The sequence below is a fragment of the Cervus canadensis genome, chromosome X, assembly GCF_019320065.1.
Source record: "Cervus canadensis isolate Bull #8, Minnesota chromosome X, ASM1932006v1, whole genome shotgun sequence".
In the NCBI taxonomy this organism is placed as follows: Eukaryota; Metazoa; Chordata; class Mammalia; order Artiodactyla; family Cervidae; genus Cervus; species Cervus canadensis.
This window is the reverse complement of record NC_057419.1, coordinates 48,469,391-48,490,965: the sequence shown is the minus strand read 5'-3', so window position 1 is coordinate 48,490,965 and position 21,575 is coordinate 48,469,391. Positions and strand designations below refer to the sequence as shown.

Sequence of the window (21,575 nt, the reverse complement as noted above, 5' to 3'; positions counted from 1 at the left end):
GTTATTTCATTGGAATTTGCAAGTTGTTACAGAAGTTAGCTTACCTAACATAACTAACATAATCCCTTCCTGTTTTTTTTTTCCCTTAATACTTACATGGTATATACTTTTCTTCCTTTGTTTATTATCTTTATTCCTCCACTAGAATATAAGCTTCACAACCATGAGAGCAGGGCCTGTTATCTGTAGTGTTCAATGAAGTAGTTCTAGTGCTTAAAAGAATGCCTATGGTAAATACTCAATGGATATTTGTTAAATGATTAGATGGATGGATGAATAGGCAAATGAATGAACTAAGGAATGAGTAAATAGATGGCAAGGCCCCACTTAAAGCATTTCAGGCTTAAGCAAGTTATGGAACCTATGTGGGTTTCTTCGGAATTAACACACACACACATACACGTATGCACGCACACACATCAGGCCAAATATATTTGCCCTCTGAAGAGAGTAAATTTCCAGCTGTCACAGAAAGATATGACAAGTTGTTGTCAGAAGGATATAAGAATAAATAATGAAAAAATGAAAGGTCTGTGTCTTCCTGAGGGGATGTTAAAGCCTCAATACAGAACGTCAGAATTACTTGCACTTCTTTTTTTTTTTTTTTGATGTGATAATAACTTAATAAACCCAACTATCCACCTATCCACTTGCTCTGTCTTTTGACCCATCTGTCCATCCTCACTACAACAATTATTGATAACCTGTTGGAATACTAGAGGATAAGGATACAAAGATGGATAAAACATAGACTACCCTCAATGGTTTCATAGTCTAAGGAGGAGGAGTTTATTACATTATTATCTCATTACTAGAATAAATTCTGTATTTGTACATTACAATGTTCTGAGGAAGAAACAGCTTTCAGTGTGTGGTTCTTATACCTCTTTTTTAAAAATTAATTTGTTTTAGTTGGAGACTAGTTACAATATTGGGGTGGTTTTCGCCATCCATCAACATGAATCAGTCATGGGTTGTCATGTGTCCCACCATCCTGAACCCCTCTCCAACCTCTTTCCCCACCCCATCCCTCTGGGTTGTCCCAGAGCACCAGCTTTGGCAGCAACAACTTATAGTTGTAGCATCTGTATGGCAGCTGGAAATTTACAAGATGTGTGTTTCACTTGGTAGAAACAGAATCTCTCCTCATTTTAAAAACTGAAAACAGAGACCATTATTTCTCCAGTAATCCAGCTACAAGTCTGTGATCTCAGAGATTATCTGTCAGTGTTGGAAGTACCCTGTTTGCTATTCATGGAGTGGTTTTTGAGAGGAAGCATGAATGATACTCTGTTGGCAGTGAACACCCTTAATTTGTTGTGAGAGAAGGCTATAGTGCCAGTGGGCTGTCTCTATGTTCAATAGACCATAAAATTGAAATTCCCACCCTGACCTCTAAGAGATGAGATGAGTCAGAAAGTGACTCATTCTCTAATCAGTTGGAAAACACAACCTTTATTGTCATTTACCTTGGATTGGGTAAAAGTAAAGAGCTTTAATTGCTGTAGCACTGAAAAGGATTACAGCAAAAACTAATAAAGGGAGGCTACCTCCTTCAATGGGATGATCAGCCCTTGACATTTTTTGCAGCCCCTTCTGGTTCTAACAAGTTGGTTGCTGTTGGTCTCCTTTTAAAACTAACTCTATAGAAACAGAATGAAAGGGACCCTGACACAGCCAGTTAGTTCATGTGGCTATCCTAATGAGACCTACAAAATTCCACATGATTATGTTAGCGGAGGCAGTTGCTTTCCAATACAAAGACAGCCATAATGATCAGTTTTTCTAATTAGCACCTCAGTTGAACTCAGATTCCAAAGATAAAAGCAACATGATCCGGAGCCCAAAAATGAAATACTTCTGATATGATGGTGATGAGCTGATCTTATTTATATTCATGCCATGTGGTGACATTTCATGCTGCTATTTGTCCTTGTGAAAGCCTTTGTCCTGTTTAAGGAGGAGTCCGGTGTTTTTGTTTTTGATAAATTGGTAGTGATGACTGAAAATAGATGAAATAGACCTGAGATAGATGAAATATGAGTCCCTGTCACTAACTTGAAAGACAATAGTACCAATGGTTGGAACATATACAGAGAGGATACAGAGGGAATGCATAGTGCTTTGTTATGGGAAGGAGAAATACCGACCCTGACATCTGAAAACTGATCTGACATTTACATGTAGGTCTTGATGTTGTTAGAAGGTGATCTGGGACAGGCTGTGGTGTTCTCCTAGTAGACATAAATGACCTCAGAGCACCAGCATCCCACAGGATCACTGTGTGCCCATGATGAAGTGAGACATAGTAAGAATGCTTCATGATCTTAGCATAGATGAAAACAAGGTGACTGGTCAAGCCACAATGTATCAAACGTCCCCTTTTCTTGGTTAATATGAGTTTGCTGCTACTTCCTTACTAATTACAGCTTTAGCCTTTTTCTAGACTGCACTTCTAGGTAAAACTTAAGTTACCAATGATAGCCTTGTCCCTGCTCCCTGACATCACCTAGTCTAGAGCAAATCCCTGCTCTCTTAAAATCTCCCTAAAGTTACCTAACATAACCCCAAGTGAAAGTGAAAGTCGCTCAGTCACGTCTGACTCTTTGCAATCCTATGGATTACAGCCTGCCAGGATCCTCTGTCCATGGATTCTCCAGGCAAGAATCCTGGAGTGGGTTGCCATTTCCTTCTCCAGGGTATCTTCCCAACTGAGGGATTGAACCTGGGTCTCTGCATTGGAGGCAGATTCTTTACCCTCTGAGCCACCAGGGAAACCCAACATAACTCCCAATCCTATATTAAATTCTTTCAAACTTCTTCTTCTCGAGACTTCCCATGGTTTTTCATGGCATGTTTTCCTTCATTGCAATGAACAAAAAGTTCAACTTGTTCAACTATACCTGTGTATCTGGAGATCTTTTGGTCCTCATGGGTACTAGTAATTGCCACAAACTCATTTAAACATCACTCCTTTTTTTTAAGGCAAATTTTTTAAGGCAAATCCCACACTGACCGACAGATTTTGGGGGTGATGTGTGTGTGCTTAATCCCTCGGTTATTTCCAGCTCTTTTCAACTCTATGGACTGTAGCCCACCAGTGTCCTTTGCCATTCGACTCTCCATGCAAGAATACTGGAGTGGGTAGCCGATCCCTTTTCCAGGGGAACTTCCTGACCCAGGAATTGAACCGGCATCTCATACATTGCAGGTGAATTCTTTACCAACTGAGCTACCAGGGAACTTTTGAGGGTGATGAGAAGCTGTTTGGAGTACCTTGACATGCTACTTTAAATCACTTATTAATCATATATCTCCCTTTTTTAGAATACTTTGTTCACTGTGGTTTAGTGTCTTAATACCCACATGGATTAGAGGGATTTTTAAATGTAGAAGTATCATACATACCAAGACACTCTACATATACTGTTTAAACAACAGTAAAACGAGTATTTATGTATTTATCACTCAGTTTAAGAGACTGTTCTTGTTTTCCATTTCTTATTCCCTTGTTCTACTTTATGGTTTTATTGTACTTGGATATATCCCTAAATAATATATTTTCTAGTTTTTCAATTTTGAATTCTGTAGAAATGGAAATTATACTGTATGTGTACTTTGTGACGTTTTTTAGCTCAACATTTTTTTGTGTGTGAAATCTATCCATGTTCACTTTTTTTTGTTTTTAATTTATTTTTTGGCTGTGCAGCATGGCATGTGGGATCTTAGTTTCCCGACCAGGGATCGAACCTCTGTCCCCTGCCATTGCATAGACACTGGATCACCTGGGATGTCCCTCTATCTATGGTTATGTGAATATTATTCCATTCCTCTTCACTGTTGCCTGTTTTCTTGTTGATGGAAATTTTTGTTGTTTTTTGTTTTAGTTTATAATGTTACCCCAAAAATGCTGGTATCACCTTCTTGTACGTATGGCCTAACAAACATGTACAGCAGTTTCCTTATTGTAGGGTTTTTAAAACTGAGTCATGATCCATTGATGGGTCCTGGCCAGCATTTAAAAAAAGAAGGGGAAACAGAAAATGTCAGTATACATATAATTATATGTGTGTAATTCTACATATACTTCATTGTGTGTGTGTGTGTATGAGTATGTGTATTTATTTTCTGGATTATGATGTAAAACTTTTTTTTTTCTTTCCAATTCCCCCTCCCCCCAACCCCCATCCCACCTCTGATAAGCACAGATCTAATCTCTTTCCCTATGTGTTTGGAGATTTTCTTAATTGACCTCCAAACTGTTAGTTCCTGGTGTACAACATAAGTCTAGTTACCATCTGTCAAAAATGTTTGAGAAAACTCCTGTAGGAAGTGCGCCTTAGGAATGAAATTGTAGGGCAAAATGGTATGAACATTTTCAGCTTTTTAAGATGTTAAATTGTGTTTTATAATTGTTGTACCAATTTAAATTTTACTAACACTGTATAAAACTTTACAAACTTACCAACACCTGGCATCATGAAAATTTTTGATTGTTGTCCAACTGGTAGATCCAGATGGATATCTTAACTATGATTTTTATTTGAATATTTCTGATTACTAATGAGGTTGAGTATCCTTTCATAGGTTTATTGGCCATTTGGGGTTCCTTTTCTGTGATATGACTATTTATGTATTGCCAATTTTCTTAGGCTGTTAATCTATTCTTTACTGATTTGAAGGTGTTTATGACCCCCTTCATTTATAAAAATCCTTTTGCCTTAAGATCTGTTTTGTCTGCTGTTTATATAGTAATACCAAGTTTCTTTTGGTAAATATTTACATGGTATATTTTTTTCTTACCATTTGCCTTTCAACCTTTCTGTGTCTATATGCTTGCAAGGAGACTATAGCATATATGCATATATATGCTCTATATGTATGTATATATATTTAAATATTTGCTATACATATATGCTATATATACATGCTATGCATGTATACTATATATATATAAAATTTTTAAGCTTAACTTGACAGTATTTTTCTTATAGAGTTTAGTCTACTTATATTCATTGTAATTACTGTAATATTTGATTTTATTTATATTATCTATAGATTGATGGAAGTACTGTATTTTTCCCATTTTATCCTTTCTACTAGTATAGATATTATATGAGTTTTTGTTTTTAGTGGTTACCCTAGAAATTACACCATTCATATTTAATTTCATAAATCATTAGTTTTACCCTTCTTCTAATCAGTGAAAGGAACTTGATATTCTTAAACTCCAACTGTCTTCACCCAGGTTTATATATACTTTTTGTCCTATGTTTTAGAAACATCTATTTTCAGTTCAACATTTTAGATATCATGTTTGTTTTACATCAACATTTGTTTAGATTTATCCATGTGTTTTACCAATTCCATTTGTTACCATTCCTTCTTATATGTTAAATCTACTTTACCTCCTCTTTTTCTTTCTTTCTTTTGGTCATGTGACACAGCTTTTGGGATCTTAGTTTCCTGACGAGGGAGTGAACCACAGCAGTGAAAGCATGAAGTCCTAACTACTGGACCCCTAGGGAATTACTTTACCTCCTCTTTAGAAGTTCCTTTAGTGAAAATCTGTTAATGGTAAATTATGTCAGTTTTTATTGTACTGAAACATTTTTTATTTCACCCTTACTCCCAAACAATGGTTTCTCTGGATACATGATTTTAGATAGATATTTTCTCTTGGAACTTTAAAGATATCATTTCACTGGCTTCTAGCTTTCGTTATTCCTAATGCAAGTCAACTGTCGTTCTAATCATCATTCCTTTGTTTATAATATGTTTTTTTCCTCCTCTCTAGCTATTTTTAAGATATTCTCTTTATCTGTAGTGTTCATAATGTGTCGAAGGATTTCTTGTTACTTTTCCTGTTGGAAAGGAAGAAAGGAGTAAATATATACCATCATCTCCATAACGCCGGGGTCGTTATTTGTCTTTTTCACTTCTGTACTGTTAGCCTTATTGTTTTTTCATTGCTAAGTCATGTCTGACTCTTTTGGGACCCCATGGGCTCCTCTGTCCATGAGATTCCCCGGGCAAGAATACTAGAGTAGGTTGCCATTTCCTTCTCCAGGGCATCTTCCTGAACCATGGATCAAACCCAGGTTTCCTGAATTGCAGGCAGATTTTTTACTGCCTGAGCCAGGAATGCAGTTAATAATTGATATGTAATGAATGAATGAAATAATTCTAGCTTCCTTATGAATAATAAGAAGGAAACTTGTTATACTTCAGTGTATCTAACTACCATATCTTATCTCCAATCTCTCCAGCAGTTAATAGAAGATAAAGGGAAAAAAAAGAATGTTTAGGACACTCTTCTTTTTTAGGATATGATTGCCTACTTTTTCCCTATAAGTCTAAGGAGAACTTGACTTTACATTTAAGTAAGCTATCAAGCAAAAGTTTTCAGTCCCAAGAGTTTAATGTTAAAGAAAATTAGAACCTAGCAAATTCTAAATATTCAGTAATCATTAATCACATAGCATGAGTATAACTCAATTTCAGTCAAACTCTTCAGAGTATGACTTGTAGGAAACACAATGTTTATTTCAAGCTTTGTATTTCTGAAATATTAGATTGATATGGCAGAGAGAAAAATTTCATAGTAGGTTTCATGTTTCTTTTATTTCTTCTTTCACTCCTTTATTCCTGTTACTCTGCTCCAAACAGAGAGACATAGTCACAGATGTGTGCACACACACACAGCCAGTCACAGCCCATCTTATGAAATACTACATGTTATTCCTTGGTTTCTATACCTTTTCACCCTTACTCAAAGCCTTGTCATAGCTGGTTCTTTTCTGAAGAGCTTTGCTAAATGTAAGGGCTTTTAGTATATATAAATCCTGTTTTTGTCATGAGACTGTATAACTTTGGGCAAGTTATTTCAGCCATGTGAACTTTGATTTCCTCATCTGAAAACTAAGGATGATATAGCTACTTCATGACATATAGTGAACATTAGAGATGCCGTATATACAGTGCCTAGCACATGGCTTGGTGCATGGTACTCACTTGGTATTTGTTCCCCATTGTTCAACTAATCCTTCTACCTACACCTCCAGGACCTGAGAAGGTGGCAGAGGCATAATCCCAAGAGGTGGTTCTGATGTTGCAGAGTTCTAAAATAACAAATGACTCAGGTCCATATTTGAGTCGAGCAAATACAAGGGTTATAGTTGTTGTTCTTACAAGGATGGTAAGAGGTAATGACTAACAGTTCTGGGAAGATCTTATTTGTGTTAGGTGTTGCCAGCTCTAGGCATATACAGTAAAGATGATAATATGGAGGGCCCTTTGCTGGGGCGTGTGGACCTAATGTGGCTCACTTTTCTGTGACACCTGAAACCTATTGTTGTGTTTCCACCTTACTCTGTATCCCAAGAAAATGACAAAAACAAAACAAACAGAACTTCCCCTGCACATTTCCAGTGCCGGGGGCACATGTTCTATCTTTGGGCAACTAAGATTTCATATGCTATGTAGCGCAGCCATTAAAAAAGGCAAAACCCCAAACAAACAAAAAAATAAGACAAGCCTTTGGCATGCCTCTCTTAGGCGGTTCTCTATCACTGATCTATGTTATTCCCCTTGTTCTTGTTTCTTTTTGTGTAAATTCTTTGTCGTATTGCAGAAGTTGGCAAACCTTTTAAAAAATAAAATGCCAAAGAATAAGAATTTTAGACTCTGTAGGCTCTGTTGTTGCCGCTAAAACTATTCAAGTTTGCAGTTGTAGCAGAAAAGCAGCCAGAGACAACACATAAACAAATGAGCATGGCTGTGTACAAATAAAACTTTATTAACAGACTCTGAATTTTAAATATTGTTCATATAATTTTCACAAGTCATGAAATATTCGGCTTTTGATTTTCCCAAACCATTTAAGAATATAAAAACCATTCTTATCTCATCAGTATCAGTTCAGTCACTCAGTCATGTCCGACTCTTTGGGACCCCATGGTCCCAAAGCCTGCAGTATGCCAGGCTTCCCTGTCCATCACCAATTCCCGAAGCTTGGTCAAACTCATGTCCATTGAGTCGGTGATGCCATCCAACCATCTCATCCTTTGTTGTCCCCTTCTCCTCCTGCCATCTTTCCAAGCATCAGGGTTATTTCTAATGAGTCTGTCCTTTGCATCAGGTGGCCAAAGTATTGGAGTTTCAGCTCCAACATCAGTCCTTCCAATGAATATTCAGGACCTATTTCCTTTAGAGTTGACTGGTTTGATCTCCTTGCAGTCCAAGGGACTCTAAGGAGTCTTCTCCAACACCACACAATCCAAAAGCATCGATTCTTTGGCGCTCAGCTTTCTTTATAGCCCAACTCTCACATCCGTACATGACTACTGGAAAAACCTTAGCCTTGACTAGACAGACCTTTTTTGATGAAGTAATGTCTCTGCTTTTTAATATGCTATCGTATTTTCTTCCAAGCAGCAAGCATCTTTTAATTTCATGGCTGCAGTTACCATCTGCAGTGATTTTGGAGCCCCCCAAAATAAAGTCTCTCACTGTTTCCACTGTTTCCATATCTACTTGCCATGAAGTGATGGGACCAATGCCATGATCATAGTTTTTTGAGTGTTGAGTTTTAAGCCAACTTTTTCACTCTCCTGTTTCACATTCATCAAGAGGCTCTTTAGTTCTTCTTCACTTTCTGCCATAAGGGTGGTGTCATCTGCATATCTGAGGTTATTGATGTTTTTCCCAGCAATTTTGATTCCAGCTTGTGTTTCATCCAGCTGGGCATTTCGCATGAGGTACTCTGCATATAAGTTAAATAAGCAGGGCGACAAGATACAACCTTGACGTACTCCTTTCCCAATTTGGAAGCAGCCTGTTGTTCCATGTCCAGTTCTAACTGTTGCTTCTTGTCCTGCATACAGATTTCTCAGGTGGCAGGTCAGGTGGTCTGGTATTCCTATCTCTTTAAGAATTTTCCACAGTCAAAGGCTTTGGCGTAGTCAATAAAGCAGAAGTAGATGTTTTTCTGGAATTCTCTTGCTTTTTTGATGATCCAAAAGATGTTGACAATTTGATCTCTGGTTCCTCTGCCTTTTCTAAATCCTTAGCTCATAATCTGTATGAAATAGGTAGTGAACAATTTGGCCCATAAACCATAGTTTGCCTATCTCTACCCTATTGTTCTGAATTTTTCATAGGTATCTTTTTAGAATCTGTGCAATTTATTTCCTGAGTTGAACATTAAGACAAATAGGTTTTTATGTTTAATTATTCTTAGTTTTGTGTGCCCATCATCACAAACTGCCACGATTTAGCAGCTTGCTCATATGTGCTCAGTCACTTCAGTCGTGTCTGACTCTGTGGCCCCATGGACAGTAGGCAATGTAAATATATGATATTGATGCTGCAAACTCAGCCTCTGTGTACCAGTGCAAAATTGAATCTTGGAGACAGAGTTTTGGGTGAAGTAGATAAGAATAGCTTTATTGATTTGCTGGAAAAGGAGGACACAGCATGCTAATGCCCCTGGAAAACTGTGTCTCAATCCTGGAGAATTTGGTGAGGAGTTTTCTAGCAAAGCCTCAAGGGCAGGGTTGCTGATCGGATTAGAGTGTGGGCAGGGCCTGCACTCCTTTAATCTGGCCTCAGGTGGTCTTTTTCGGAATGAAGAATGCTGACATCTGCCATTTGTTGGGGGTTTTAGTTCTGTAAAGAGCTCAAAGATATTGTTATGTGTATCCCTTTTGAGGGAACTAGGACTTAATGTTGCATTATTGTTTCTTGGCTGCTCCTCCCTGTGTCTATATCCCCTCCCTTCCTTGATTAGCAACTGTTCAGGTCTGCCCTTTGTAACTCATGTTAGGTCATGGAGCCTGGAGTCTGTTCCCTGCAAACAAAAAATGACAGAAAGGCTTCCATGCCCAGGAGCCCCATAGGGTACAGCTCAGTTTCAATCTTACAGTTCTGTCACTCAGAAACCTAGGTTGGCTTGTCTTATTTCTCTACTCACTGTTCACTAGGCTGAAATCAAGGTGTCAGCTGGCTGAGTTCCTACCAGAAGGCTCTGGGAAGATTGTACTTCTAAATTCATTTTGCTGGACAGATTCTGATTCCTTGTGACTGTGAGGATGAGGCTCCCATTTCTTGTTGGCTGTTAGCTAAGAGCCAGCCTTTGCTCCTAGAGGCCCCTCCCTCTGGTTCTTGCATGTGGACATCTGCATCTTAGAGCCCTCTTTTCACATTTGGAATCCCTCTGACTTCCCATTCCACAGCTTCTCAGTATCCAACTTCATTTTCTTCCTGTTTTCAAGGGCTCGGTGACAACTATGGGCCCACCCAGATAATCCTTGACCATCTTCCTATTTTCAGGTCAGGTGATAAATAACTTCAGTTCCCTCTGCAAAGTTCAATCACAGCACTACCTCAATTAGCATTTGATTGAATAAATAAGGCCCGGAAATCTGGAGGCAGTACCTTTAGAATTTAGAATTGAATGATTACTGCCTAGTTTTCCAACGTAAGTACTGATGTATGCCTATAGATCACTTGATATATATCCAGATAGAGCCCATTCAAGCATTAAGTATTAACCCATTCAAGTATTAGGTTTTGCTGTATTTTATACAGTTTTGAAGCTAATCCAATAATCCTTGCTTCTTGACAGGTGATCTAGCCACTTGAGGATAAATTTCAAATGTACAAGCTATGGTCATTCAATGAATAATTTACTCCAAGGATAACATTTTCACTTTTTCCCCAGTGATGGAACTGGGTTTCATAGGTAACTTACCTTTGTTTCCTACATTTAGGAGTAGTATTTCAGGGACTCACCTGGTGGTTCAGTGGTTAGGACTCCATGCTCCCACTGCAGGGGGCATGGGTTTGATCCCTAGTCAGGTAACTAAGATTCCACATGCTGCACAACATGAAATAAATGAATAAGTAAGTATTTTATGATAATTGCTGGAGAGAACAAATTGGCATATTTTTCTAGAGTGTTTTTTTTTTATTTTATTTAGGATCCAATTGTTAATTTCTAAGTTCAGTCAAGGAGGTACTGAATCTCATGGATATAATACTATAGGGCTAGAGATCTTCTTTGACTCTTAGTTGCTTTACTTTAGCCATGGCAGACTTGTCACCAATTTTTCTGATTTTCATCTTCAGTTGTTAACCTGAAAACTGGGTTCACCTCTTGGTGAGTGTTGAGTCAGTAGACGCAACCAAGCCAAAGATCAGAAGAAGGAAGTATTTATTATTACTTGCAGCAAGTAAGGAGAACGAGCTTCTCAGATGACTCAGTGGTAAAGAATCCACCTGCCAATGCAGGAGATACAGGAAACATGGATCTGATCCCTGGGTCGAGAAGATCCCATGGAGGAGGAAATGACAATCCTCTCCAGTATTCTTGACTGGAAAATTCCATAGACAGACTGGCAGGCTGTAGTCTATGGGGTCGCAAAGAGTCAGACATGACTGAGCGCTCATACAATTAAGGGGAACACCAGGGATCTTTCTCAAAGCATTGTTTCCCCAACAGCAAAATTTGGGATATTTTAAGCTAAAGGTACATGAGTATTCATGAGGGGGCTTGAGCAGAGGAGAATTCAGCATAGTATTGGGGGCAAAGGTCCACAGAATCCAGCGTCAGTTGGAGTCAGAAGGATCAACATCATCTTCCTATCCTCCACCCTTGTCGGGGCCTTTGTTCCTGTAGAACTCAAAGACACATTGCTAAGTATGTCCCTTGAGGAACTAGGACCCTCCCCATGTCTCCACCATTATTCCCTCCCTTAAGATCATTAATTACTGAGACTCAAGGGCGAGCACTGTAGCCAGGCTCAGATAACAAAATGGCTCAGACCAAAACTGATTCTATGTCAAGAAAGCCATTCCTGGTTCTTTTGCCAGGGACGCCATAACCTATCTGCTTACATAGTGGTCTAAGTTTCTTTTATCTTTCTTTTCACTCCTTACCCCCATGATACCCAGATACACATCTTCATCATTTCCTGTCCTATCTGTTGAGTTACTTCTTCATTGGCCTGCCTGCATCTGGTTTCTACCCTATGTAATACTTCAGAGATACTTCAGAGATTTTATAATTCAACTCGAAATTTAGATAATCTGCCAGTGTTCCCCATTGCCTCCAAAATGGCATTCCAACTCCTTAGCTTGACTTTCAGAGTTTTCCATTTTGTGACTCAATTCTACCTTTCAACCTCATTTTCCATTACAGTCCTCCATAGAGGCCTTAGGTCAAGTAGTAGATGAACATATGGGCCATGTTCTAAGAATGGTCAATAGGCCTATGTAACTGGGATAAAGGCTTTGTATAAACATTGTGGTTGTGATTGTTCCGAGGTCTTTCTTTTCCACCTTCAACATTCTATTGATTGTGAAACCCAGACAGGTTCTTCTACCACCTACATTTTTAATTTGGCTCTTCCTCTTGTCATTGATCTTGTCATTAGTCTTATCATTGTCATTGGTCTTGTCATTGCCCTAGCTGGAGTCTTGCTATCTCTCTCCTGGACTATTACCATGGCCAACCTGTCTCTTTGTTCCATTCTCTCTTTAATCCAGTCATTATATTACATCAAGATATCATTCTAAAACAGAGTGTGATCACAGCCCCTTTATAATTCAAAGCTTTCATTTGTTCCCCATTGTTTCCGTTGAAGCTTATTTATTCACGAATGCAGTGGTTAGGACTCCCCAGGTGACACTAGCTGTAAAGAACCTGCCTGCCAACGCAGGAGACATAAGAGATGTGGATTTGATCCCAAGGTCGGGAAGATCCCTTGGAGGAGAGCATGGCAACCCACTCCAGTATGCTTGCCTGGAGAATCCCATGGACATAGGAGCCTGGCAGGCTACAGTCCACAGGGTCGCAAAGAGTTGGACATGACTGAGGTGACTTAGCACATGCCATGGTTAAGAACTTGAACTATAGCATAAAAAAGAATGGAATAATGCCATTTGTAGCAACATGGATGAACTTAGAAGTTATCATGCCAAGTAACCCAGACAGAGATAGGCAAGTATCATGTGATGTCACTTATATGTGGAGTCTAATCTATGACACAAATGAAATTATTTACAAAACAGAAGAAGACTCACAGACACAGAGGACAGACTTGTAGTTGCCAAGGGAGTGGGAGAGGGATGGATTCAGAGTTTGGGTTTGATAGATGCAAACTATTATATATGGAATGGATAAACAACAAGATCCTATGTATATCACAGGAAACTATTCAATATCCTCAGATAAACCATAATGGAAAGGAATAGGAAAAAGAATGTATGTGTGTATAACTGAATCACTTTAAAGCAGAAATTAGCACAACATTGTAAATCAACTCTAACTGAATAAAATAAAAATTAAAAAAAACAAACAAAAAAGAAGTCGAGCTGTAGGTCAGACTGCTTGGGGTGGGATCCTGGCTTTATGTGTGAGACACATCACTTTATTGCTCTGTTTCCTCATCTATAAAATGGGGATAATCATGTTTACAGAGTGGATAAAAATATAGTGTATGAAGAGCAATTAGCAAGTACCTTGTATATAGTACATATTCAACTAACAGTGGATTATGGTCATCATAAATTACTCCAAGGAGTGAGATGGACTCTCTTAACTGGTTATCTTTTACTCAATTAGGGGTTTTTGAGTTAATTATTTGACTGAACAGTTGCATTCCAATGCTCTCCTCTTTTCTTTTGAGTAGGCAGCTAAGGATTGTAACTGGTGAGTGGTTTTTTGAAGAAAAGGCAAAGCGTTTCAAGCACGTCAATGTTCTGGGCACTGATGTTGTCCGACAGTCCATCTTAAGAAGAAGTCCAGGTAACTAAAGCAAAACTGCTTTAATCTTCATTTTGGTGGGCTAAATAACTTCTCTATATTATGTATCAAAAGACCACAGTTGAATTTCCTCTGTTGAATCCCTTAGATCATTTCAAAACTTGGTGGCATCAAATCTAAATCTTCAATTCATACAAGGGAAGATGAAGTTGGTAGAAAATGAAATCCACAGTCATTTTTCTCATATGTGGCACAGTAAGGTTTTCAGAAAAGGCATGGCTCTTCATCACAGACAGTTCTTTTCCTGAATGCACTTCCGATATTTTACTAAGCAGTTAGAGTAACATAAAACAGATGCCTTACGTGATTCACATTGTGGCAGAAATCTTTGGTTTTTCAATAAGGGTGTATTTCAGATTTCGTTTAAATGTTACTTTTTCCCATCCAGGGATTATCAACCAAGGGCTGATATTTTGTAATGTGCCCCCTCCCCCAATCAGGCTAGGGAAGTGTTTGGAAATGCTAGGGGCCCTATCTGCTTATCCCAATGACTGTGGGGGAATCAGAGGCATTGAGGGATGCTAAATGGCCTGAAATGCACAGGCAGTTTCACTCAGTGAAGAATTATACTGTCACCAAGTGCAAATGCAGTAAGTTCCCTACATATGAACCTTCAAGTTGTGAACTCTCAAACATGTGAATGTACATTTTCATGTCCAGTTAATTCAGATGTGAATGAAATTGCAGCGTGCCCTTCATCTCCTGTTGCTGACCACCCATCAGCTCTGCCATCTCCCACTTCCTCCCCCTCCTCCACTTAGTAATTCTTGCCTGTTCACTCAGTGCCAGCCCCTATATGCCAGCTGTTGAACTGTACTACTGTACTAATGTGTCTTGTTTTTGTATTTGTTTTTTATGTGTTGTATTACACATAAAATATGACATAATAGAAGTATTACAAACTTCTCACATAAATAACAGCCAGTTATATTAGTTGGGTACTTAGGCTAACTTTGTTGGACTTTTGAACACACTTAGAACAGAATTTGTTCATATGTAGGGATTTACTGTTAACACCCCACTTTGAGAACGCTAGTCTGTGCATTCAGACCACAATTTAACTGCTTAAATATTGAGTGAAATGTATGTTTAGAATCATATTTCTCATCTGGGCTACAGTAAAGGTGGAGCAGACATCTGTGGGTCTGTTCCTAGGATATCTCACCTTTCACATACTGGAGAATAATGCCCTGATTTTGAAGCCTGGCTCGGAGGCTTGGACCTGCTTCCAATGCCCCTTCTTGGTGTCGCACTAGCAAGGAAGGGCTTTCCCAGAGGGGTAACCCTGGGATTAATGCCACAGAGAAAGCAGAGTTGAGTTACAAGGAAGCAGTTAGTTCTGGCTGCTTCCTCCACTCAAACCTCAGTAGTGTAGACCATCAGAAGGTGTGTGCAAAGCTACTCACCCTCCCAGGAAGTCTGGCTTATATGCTCCAAAATAATGATATTGTTTCTAGAATCCCATGCTACAATTCAGCCTCTAGGTATTTGGAGTTCTTGTGAACCTTGGTTCCTCTGCCCTAAAAATATTTGTAGAGAAAGGATGTTTAAGTCCTCCATCTCTACAAAGCTTATCTCAGCAAAACTCCCACAGATGAGTCCCAATCTTAATCTTCATTTAACTGTGGAACACTGGACAGATGAAAAATACATGTGACTGGGAAACATAAGATGGAAACATCATTGCCAGTTACTTTGACTTCTCTGTCCTGTGTTAATGTAGAAACATGAATGAAGACTAGGAAATAGCTTTCGTTTCTTGCCATTTTGTGTGTAAACTTGTCTTCTGATTGTTTTTAATGAGGAGATGGAGAAATACAAAGCCAAGAACAAACCCGCCAGAACACAGAAAAGTCAGATGCTTTGCCTTCTGCTGGGCAGAAGGCCAGCCACGATGGACCCAGGAGAAAGGGGTAAGACACAGCCTCTTCAAGGGAATCTTTGATCCTTGTTCCAGTCACCTGTGACATAGACAGCCCCCCCCCCGCCCCCCGTCGGCCCCCGCTGTTTTGGAAGTCTAATGTCACTTAAATGACCCAGAAAAGGTCAGAGACCCCACCGAGGTAACATTCTCTTATCATTTGCCTCAGGAAATGCAGTTTTAATTACTTTCAGTTTTAGATAAAGGTCCCTTCTGACCTGAACCTGTGAGGATTTTGCTTTCATTTGACATATCTGATCTTATACCAAGCGAATCCCTTTATTTCTCAGTAGAAGGCTTCATGCTTGGGCCAATGTTGCCTGTAGGAGGTGACAACTACCTTTGTTGTAGTAGACACCAACCCCTCCACCCTCCCCAACCCGCCCAACCTGAGTGCTGATGTATGAACCAGCCAAATCCAAGATTTCTTAATAGGGCTTCAAACACTGTCTCCCCTGTTTAAAATGCAGGTCTCCTTAAGGAAGGAACCATTTGGCCACCTCACTACATTCAGAAAGCAAATCTATGTGTCAAGTACTGAGAATAGGAATGAGAGGCCAACAGGGAAGTGCTGGGAAACTGGAAACGAGAAGGTTCCATCAGGGGAGTCAATTGGCCCCCAAAATGCAGGTTATTAGGACTGAAAGGCAGGACTTCCCTGGTGGTCCAGTGGTTGAGACTTTGCCTTCCAGTGCAGGAGGTGTGACTTCAATCCGTGGTCAGAGAGCTAAGATCACACATGCCTCCTGGCCACAAAACCAAAGCATAAAAGAGAAATAACATTGTAACAAATTCAATACAGACTGTAATAATGGTCCACATCAAAAATGAAAAAAGGATCCCAAGGGCAAAGTGTTGCTTCATAGCCCTGCCCCTTGCAGTCTCCATAGTCTCTATTTCTTAGTCAGCTGGTGGCCAGTTTTATGGTCCAGGTAGTGAGAATCCTAATCTATACCAAGTGGCTTTAAGGTTTGTTCTGAGTAGTGTGGGGCTTCCCTGATGACTCAGCAGTAAAGAATCCACCTGCCAACGCAGTAGACGTGGGTTCGATCCCTGGGCTGGGAAGACCCCGTGGAAAAGGGAATATGGCAACTTACTCCAGTATTCTTTCCTGGGAAATCCCATGGCCAGAGGAGCCTGGTGGGCTACAGTCCATGGGGTCACAAAGAGTCAGACATGACTGAGCACATACACGCACACTGGGTAGCATGGCTTTGTTCTCTCAAAAGCCAATGTGAAAGGCTGCCAGTCCCTGAGCCTTGATCTGTCTCTACAGAAAGTGTATTTTTTTTCTTTCTTTAAAGAATCTTTTACTATGAGTAGGCATGAATCCTAAATGTCATTTGACTCAAACACTCATGACTAACCACGCCTTCGTTAATTAGCAGTGATGAATGGGAAAGATAGCTAGAGGGGCCATATGTCCTATATCTTGAGACTTCCTACCATTCTAAACCTATTTGTGTCTCCTTGGGGCTCCCACAATGGCTTGTGCCTCTGCATCACTCTTGATTTTGCACTCTGACATCAACCCCTCCTTACACAAGAGTGTCAAGCAAATGAACTGATCTCGCCGGATACACCCCCTCTCTCCCCTCCTCTTCATTGTAAGCTCTTCTACTGGCTTTTTTACTTTTGTGCTGCAGTATTCAGCATGGTGCCTGGGCCGTCAAAAACAATCACTGATCTGATTGATTTTGGTATGGAGCCCACAAGGGCCTCTAGGAGGTAGAGTGTGTGGACCCCGGGCCAGACATCACTATGTGGGCTACAGAATGGCGAGCCTGGAGCTGGGAGACTGTAAGGAGCTAAATAGTACCGTGAAGGATATACATCCTGAATTGTCAAAAGAGTCCTAGTGCTGGACTGAGCTCTGCTGAAACTCCAAACTGGGATCTGATTATTCTGTCGTCAAAGAATGTAACACCTAGTTGAAAAGAAAAGGTTCAAAGGTCCACACTTGAAAAGTTAATAATGTAGAGAAGAGTTTTAGGAAAATCTAAGATGGCAATATGTGCAGCCTGATAGCCTTTTTGAAACATGGCAAGAAGTTTGTTGTTGTTGTTGTTTAGTAGCTCAGTCGTGTCTAATTCTTTAGCAACCCTGTGGACTATAGCCCGCCAGCCTCTTCTATCCATGGGATTTTCCAGGCAGGAATACTGGGTTGCCATTTCCTTCTCCAGGGGATCTTCCTGACCCAGGGATTGAACCTCTGTTTCCTGCATGGCAGGTGGAATTTTTCCCACTGAGCTACCAGGGAAGCTATATGACTACAAAAGATATAATATGGGAATAAATAATTAAATATTAGATTATCGATGTTGGGAGGGCACAGGGACCATTGGGAAAGGCATCAAATTCTAAAACGGACTTGATGAGGAGTTTGAAAGAGGGAGAGGGCCCAGGATAACAAAAAAGGAGGAAGAGTTCACATAGAGGAGACACCGGAAGCAGCTGTGCAGAGGTAAGGACGTGTATACAGTGGTTCTCCAAGCAACATCATTTGACATGATATTAAGTGCTATTCTCACCTAAAATGTAATTTTCAGGCAGATTGAAGCTTCTGACACTTTGATGAGACACTCCACCAGTGGTCTTTGAAACAGACAACTTGGCAGATCCTATTAAGATCGTCCCAGTACCTCTGGAATAGTTTTTCCCCATGAGAAAACTATAGCCAGTAAAGTAAATGAACTGGTCTCTACTGATACCATCACAAAAGGAAAATAGCTTTGGTTTGTCTTTATGTGAGTGCATTTGAAAAGACCCATGTTTGAGGCTTTTGATAACTTGGATGATGACCTGAATATTGGTTTCTGAAGAGCTCTTTTGGCTTAAGTTCCATATAATTTGGGGAAATGGGAATGCAGTCAAGGTTCATGTGGTGTGAGCCATTCCATTGTTCAGACTTATTACCCCAGGAGCATGCATGCAGTCACTTATTCCTCAAGAACTGGCTGGGTTCTAGTTCATGCCAGGCCTCCCTCTAACTTCAGGGGGCCTGACAGGGAACAAGAGGAACAAGAGTTGTCCTTCTCATCGAGCTGCAGTCTAGTAAGTTGCTACATTAGTTGATCCCAGAGGATCATCATAGCTCTTCTGTCTGAGCAAGGTGAGTTCAAACTCCCCTTTTCTCAGCACTGTGTAAATAAGTTCAGCCCGGGCAGTGCTTCACCATTCTTAGGTGATAGTGGTGAGTCCCCATAGTCAGTGATATTTTTCTTAGAAGGATAGAGTCCTAGCCTACCAGCAGCTGGTATGGCTTTGGGAGAATGCCCTCACTGCCTCTACAGGTACCATTGACCCTCTGTTGCAGAAGCCATGGGGACTCCCCAGAATTGCTCAGCCTCAAGTCAGCTTCATTGAAGAATTATATACCGTTGGAAGTACAATAAATGGTATTCTTAAAATGATATACTGAAATGTTTTCTTATCTTCCTTTTAAATATATGTATGTATATGTGTAATTTCAGATTTCTTCTTAGCAAGTTCAGATCAGCAACCAGAGGAGAAATTATCACTCCCAAAACTGAAAGTGGGCGGAGCTACAGCTTGGACTTAGACAGCCACAATTTTCGGAGTTTAAAGTCAGCCCCTGGTTCCGACAGGTAAGACACATAACAGATTAGCCAAAGGAAGAGACTGAGGACAGGGTTGGTATGTGCATTCGTGCTCAGTCACTTCAGTTGTGTCTGACTCTTTGCGACCCCATGGAGTATATAGCCTGCCATGTTCCCGTGTCCATGGGGATTCTCCAGGCAATAATATTGGAGCGAGTTGCCATGCCCTCCTCCAGGGGATCTTCCCAACCCAGGGATCGAATCCAGGTCTCGCACATTGCCGGTGGATTCTTTACCATCTGAGCCACCAGGGAAGCCTAGGTTTGTATATTTCTATCCAAACAATGCTTCTAGATACCTGTAATGTATTCCCTCTCAGAGATCTTAAACTAATACAGAACGTGAAAAGCCAGGAGGATAGTTTTTCGTTGAAATGGTAAGCACTTATATTTCTGGAATTTCAGCTATCGAAATCATCTGTGTTACTTGCATGGCTGAGACTGAGATGTTTTTTGGGGACTCAGGGCTGCAGTTCACATGGATGAATCCAGGAAAATAAATTGTTTTCATTGATTTTTTAATTTATTTTCTGTTTAAGCTTTGGAAAAAGAAACCTCTAGGTGTCATATACATTCCTTACAACTTTAAAAAATTAATAATAATTTCCTTTGAATTGCCTCAGAGAATTTCCATAAATTCCACTTCCTTCTAGTTCTACCACCCCTAACTTGTTATTAGAAGGCCAGCTCCTCAAATCTCCCATGCATAGAGCTATCACCTTGTCAAGAAAAGTAAAGAGAGAAAGGATAGCCAAGAGTCTAGTCATTTCCTATCAGGCTGAATGTTCTTTATCCTGTTGGAACAGAATTCAAGGCCAATTTTCATGACTAGTATATTATCAAAGGCAACGAAGAGAAAAAAGATCTATCCTCATGGGTCATTAAGAGCGCAGGTACTGTCCATACCGATATCTTTTTCCCTATAGCATTCCTACAAACATGTGTCACTTTATGTAAAACTTCAAAGAAAAAAATAAGCATAAAATAAATCATTTATCATCCCCTATCAAAAGATGATGATTGTATTCATTCCTTTCCAAATTCTCAAGAATGTAGCTATATTTCCTTTATGATAAAAAATACTTTAGACCCTGGTTGCATTTGTCCTTGAAATCATTTCCTTTGACTTCTCTTCGGGTGGCCCCCTATCTTGTCCCACAAAACCTTATGTAGGAAAATCTCAATTTTGGTTTTGATTGCTGAGTTCCTAACTCTCAGGGATCAAAATTATTTAGAGATGCTATTTTTGTTCAGCCTCATGGGGACTTGCTGGATGAGCTATCTTGGCTCATATTTCAGGCTGGCATTTAAAAGGGATAATATATCCATATAAAGAGGAAAGATGGAGTCCCCCATTCAAAACACTTAGTCTCCTGGCTCAATGAAGAAAATTAAATTATTCATTTTACAGTTACTTAAGAAGAGTAAGGGTCATACTCTCCAATATCACGGTGCTTACATGGTTGTTTCAGAATCTAGCTGCCCGGGTTTATTCCTTGTGTCTTAACAACTTCTGCGTGTAGATACAGCTGACCCTGAAATAACATAGGAGTTAGTTGCACTGACCCCACCCCCTCACTTTGCCTGTCAAAAATCCGAGTATCACTTGACAGTAAGCTTTTCCTATCCATAGTTCCTCTGTATCCTCATGCAGCTCCATATCCAAGGATTTACCCAACTAAGGATCCTGGAGTACTGTAGTATTTACTATGGGTAAAAAAAAAAAAAAAAAAAAATCCGTGCATAAAAAGAACCACACACGTAAAGCTATAAAGCCATATGGACATGTTTCACCAAAGACTGGTGTATTGACCCAGGTGCCTCTTGTTGTAAATTGGAAGGTTGTCCTAAATAGACTTTATCTTTGAGATTGTAAATACCAAAGAGCAATAGATAGAATATAATGGTCAGGGTGCTTTGATTTAGAGATAGAATATATTAATAATAGTCAGGGTGCTTTGACTGAACTAGGCCAAGAACAATGTCTTCCCAATAAGAAGGAGAGTCAGGATGTTTGGGAGATCAGTAGAGCAAAATGTCCTTTTCCTGAAACATGTATTTATCACAATGATGACTCATTCATTAAAGGACTGCCACTGTGAGATGAGTTGCATTATCCCCAAATTATTCCTTAGGAAGTGGGGGCAGGAGGTGGCCTATCTTTTCTTCACTCCCATCCCTAAAAGGTGTTAACTCCTTTTTTATTT

At 39.8% G+C, this 21,575-nt stretch overlaps 1 protein-coding gene across 2 annotated transcripts in view; it reads left to right on the top strand.

The window, feature by feature from the left end:
• Nucleotides 1-21,575, top strand: part of SYTL5 (synaptotagmin like 5) — a 170,457-nt gene that overhangs the window by 63,069 nt on the left and 85,813 nt on the right. For both annotated transcript variants that reach the window (XM_043458058.1, XM_043458059.1), the window contains exons 5-7: nt 13,695-13,810; nt 15,633-15,741; nt 19,223-19,357. In XM_043458058.1, coding sequence (XP_043313993.1) covers nt 13,695-13,810; nt 15,633-15,741; nt 19,223-19,357 — 360 coding nt within the window. The remainder of the gene's footprint in view (nt 1-13,694; nt 13,811-15,632; nt 15,742-19,222; nt 19,358-21,575) is intronic.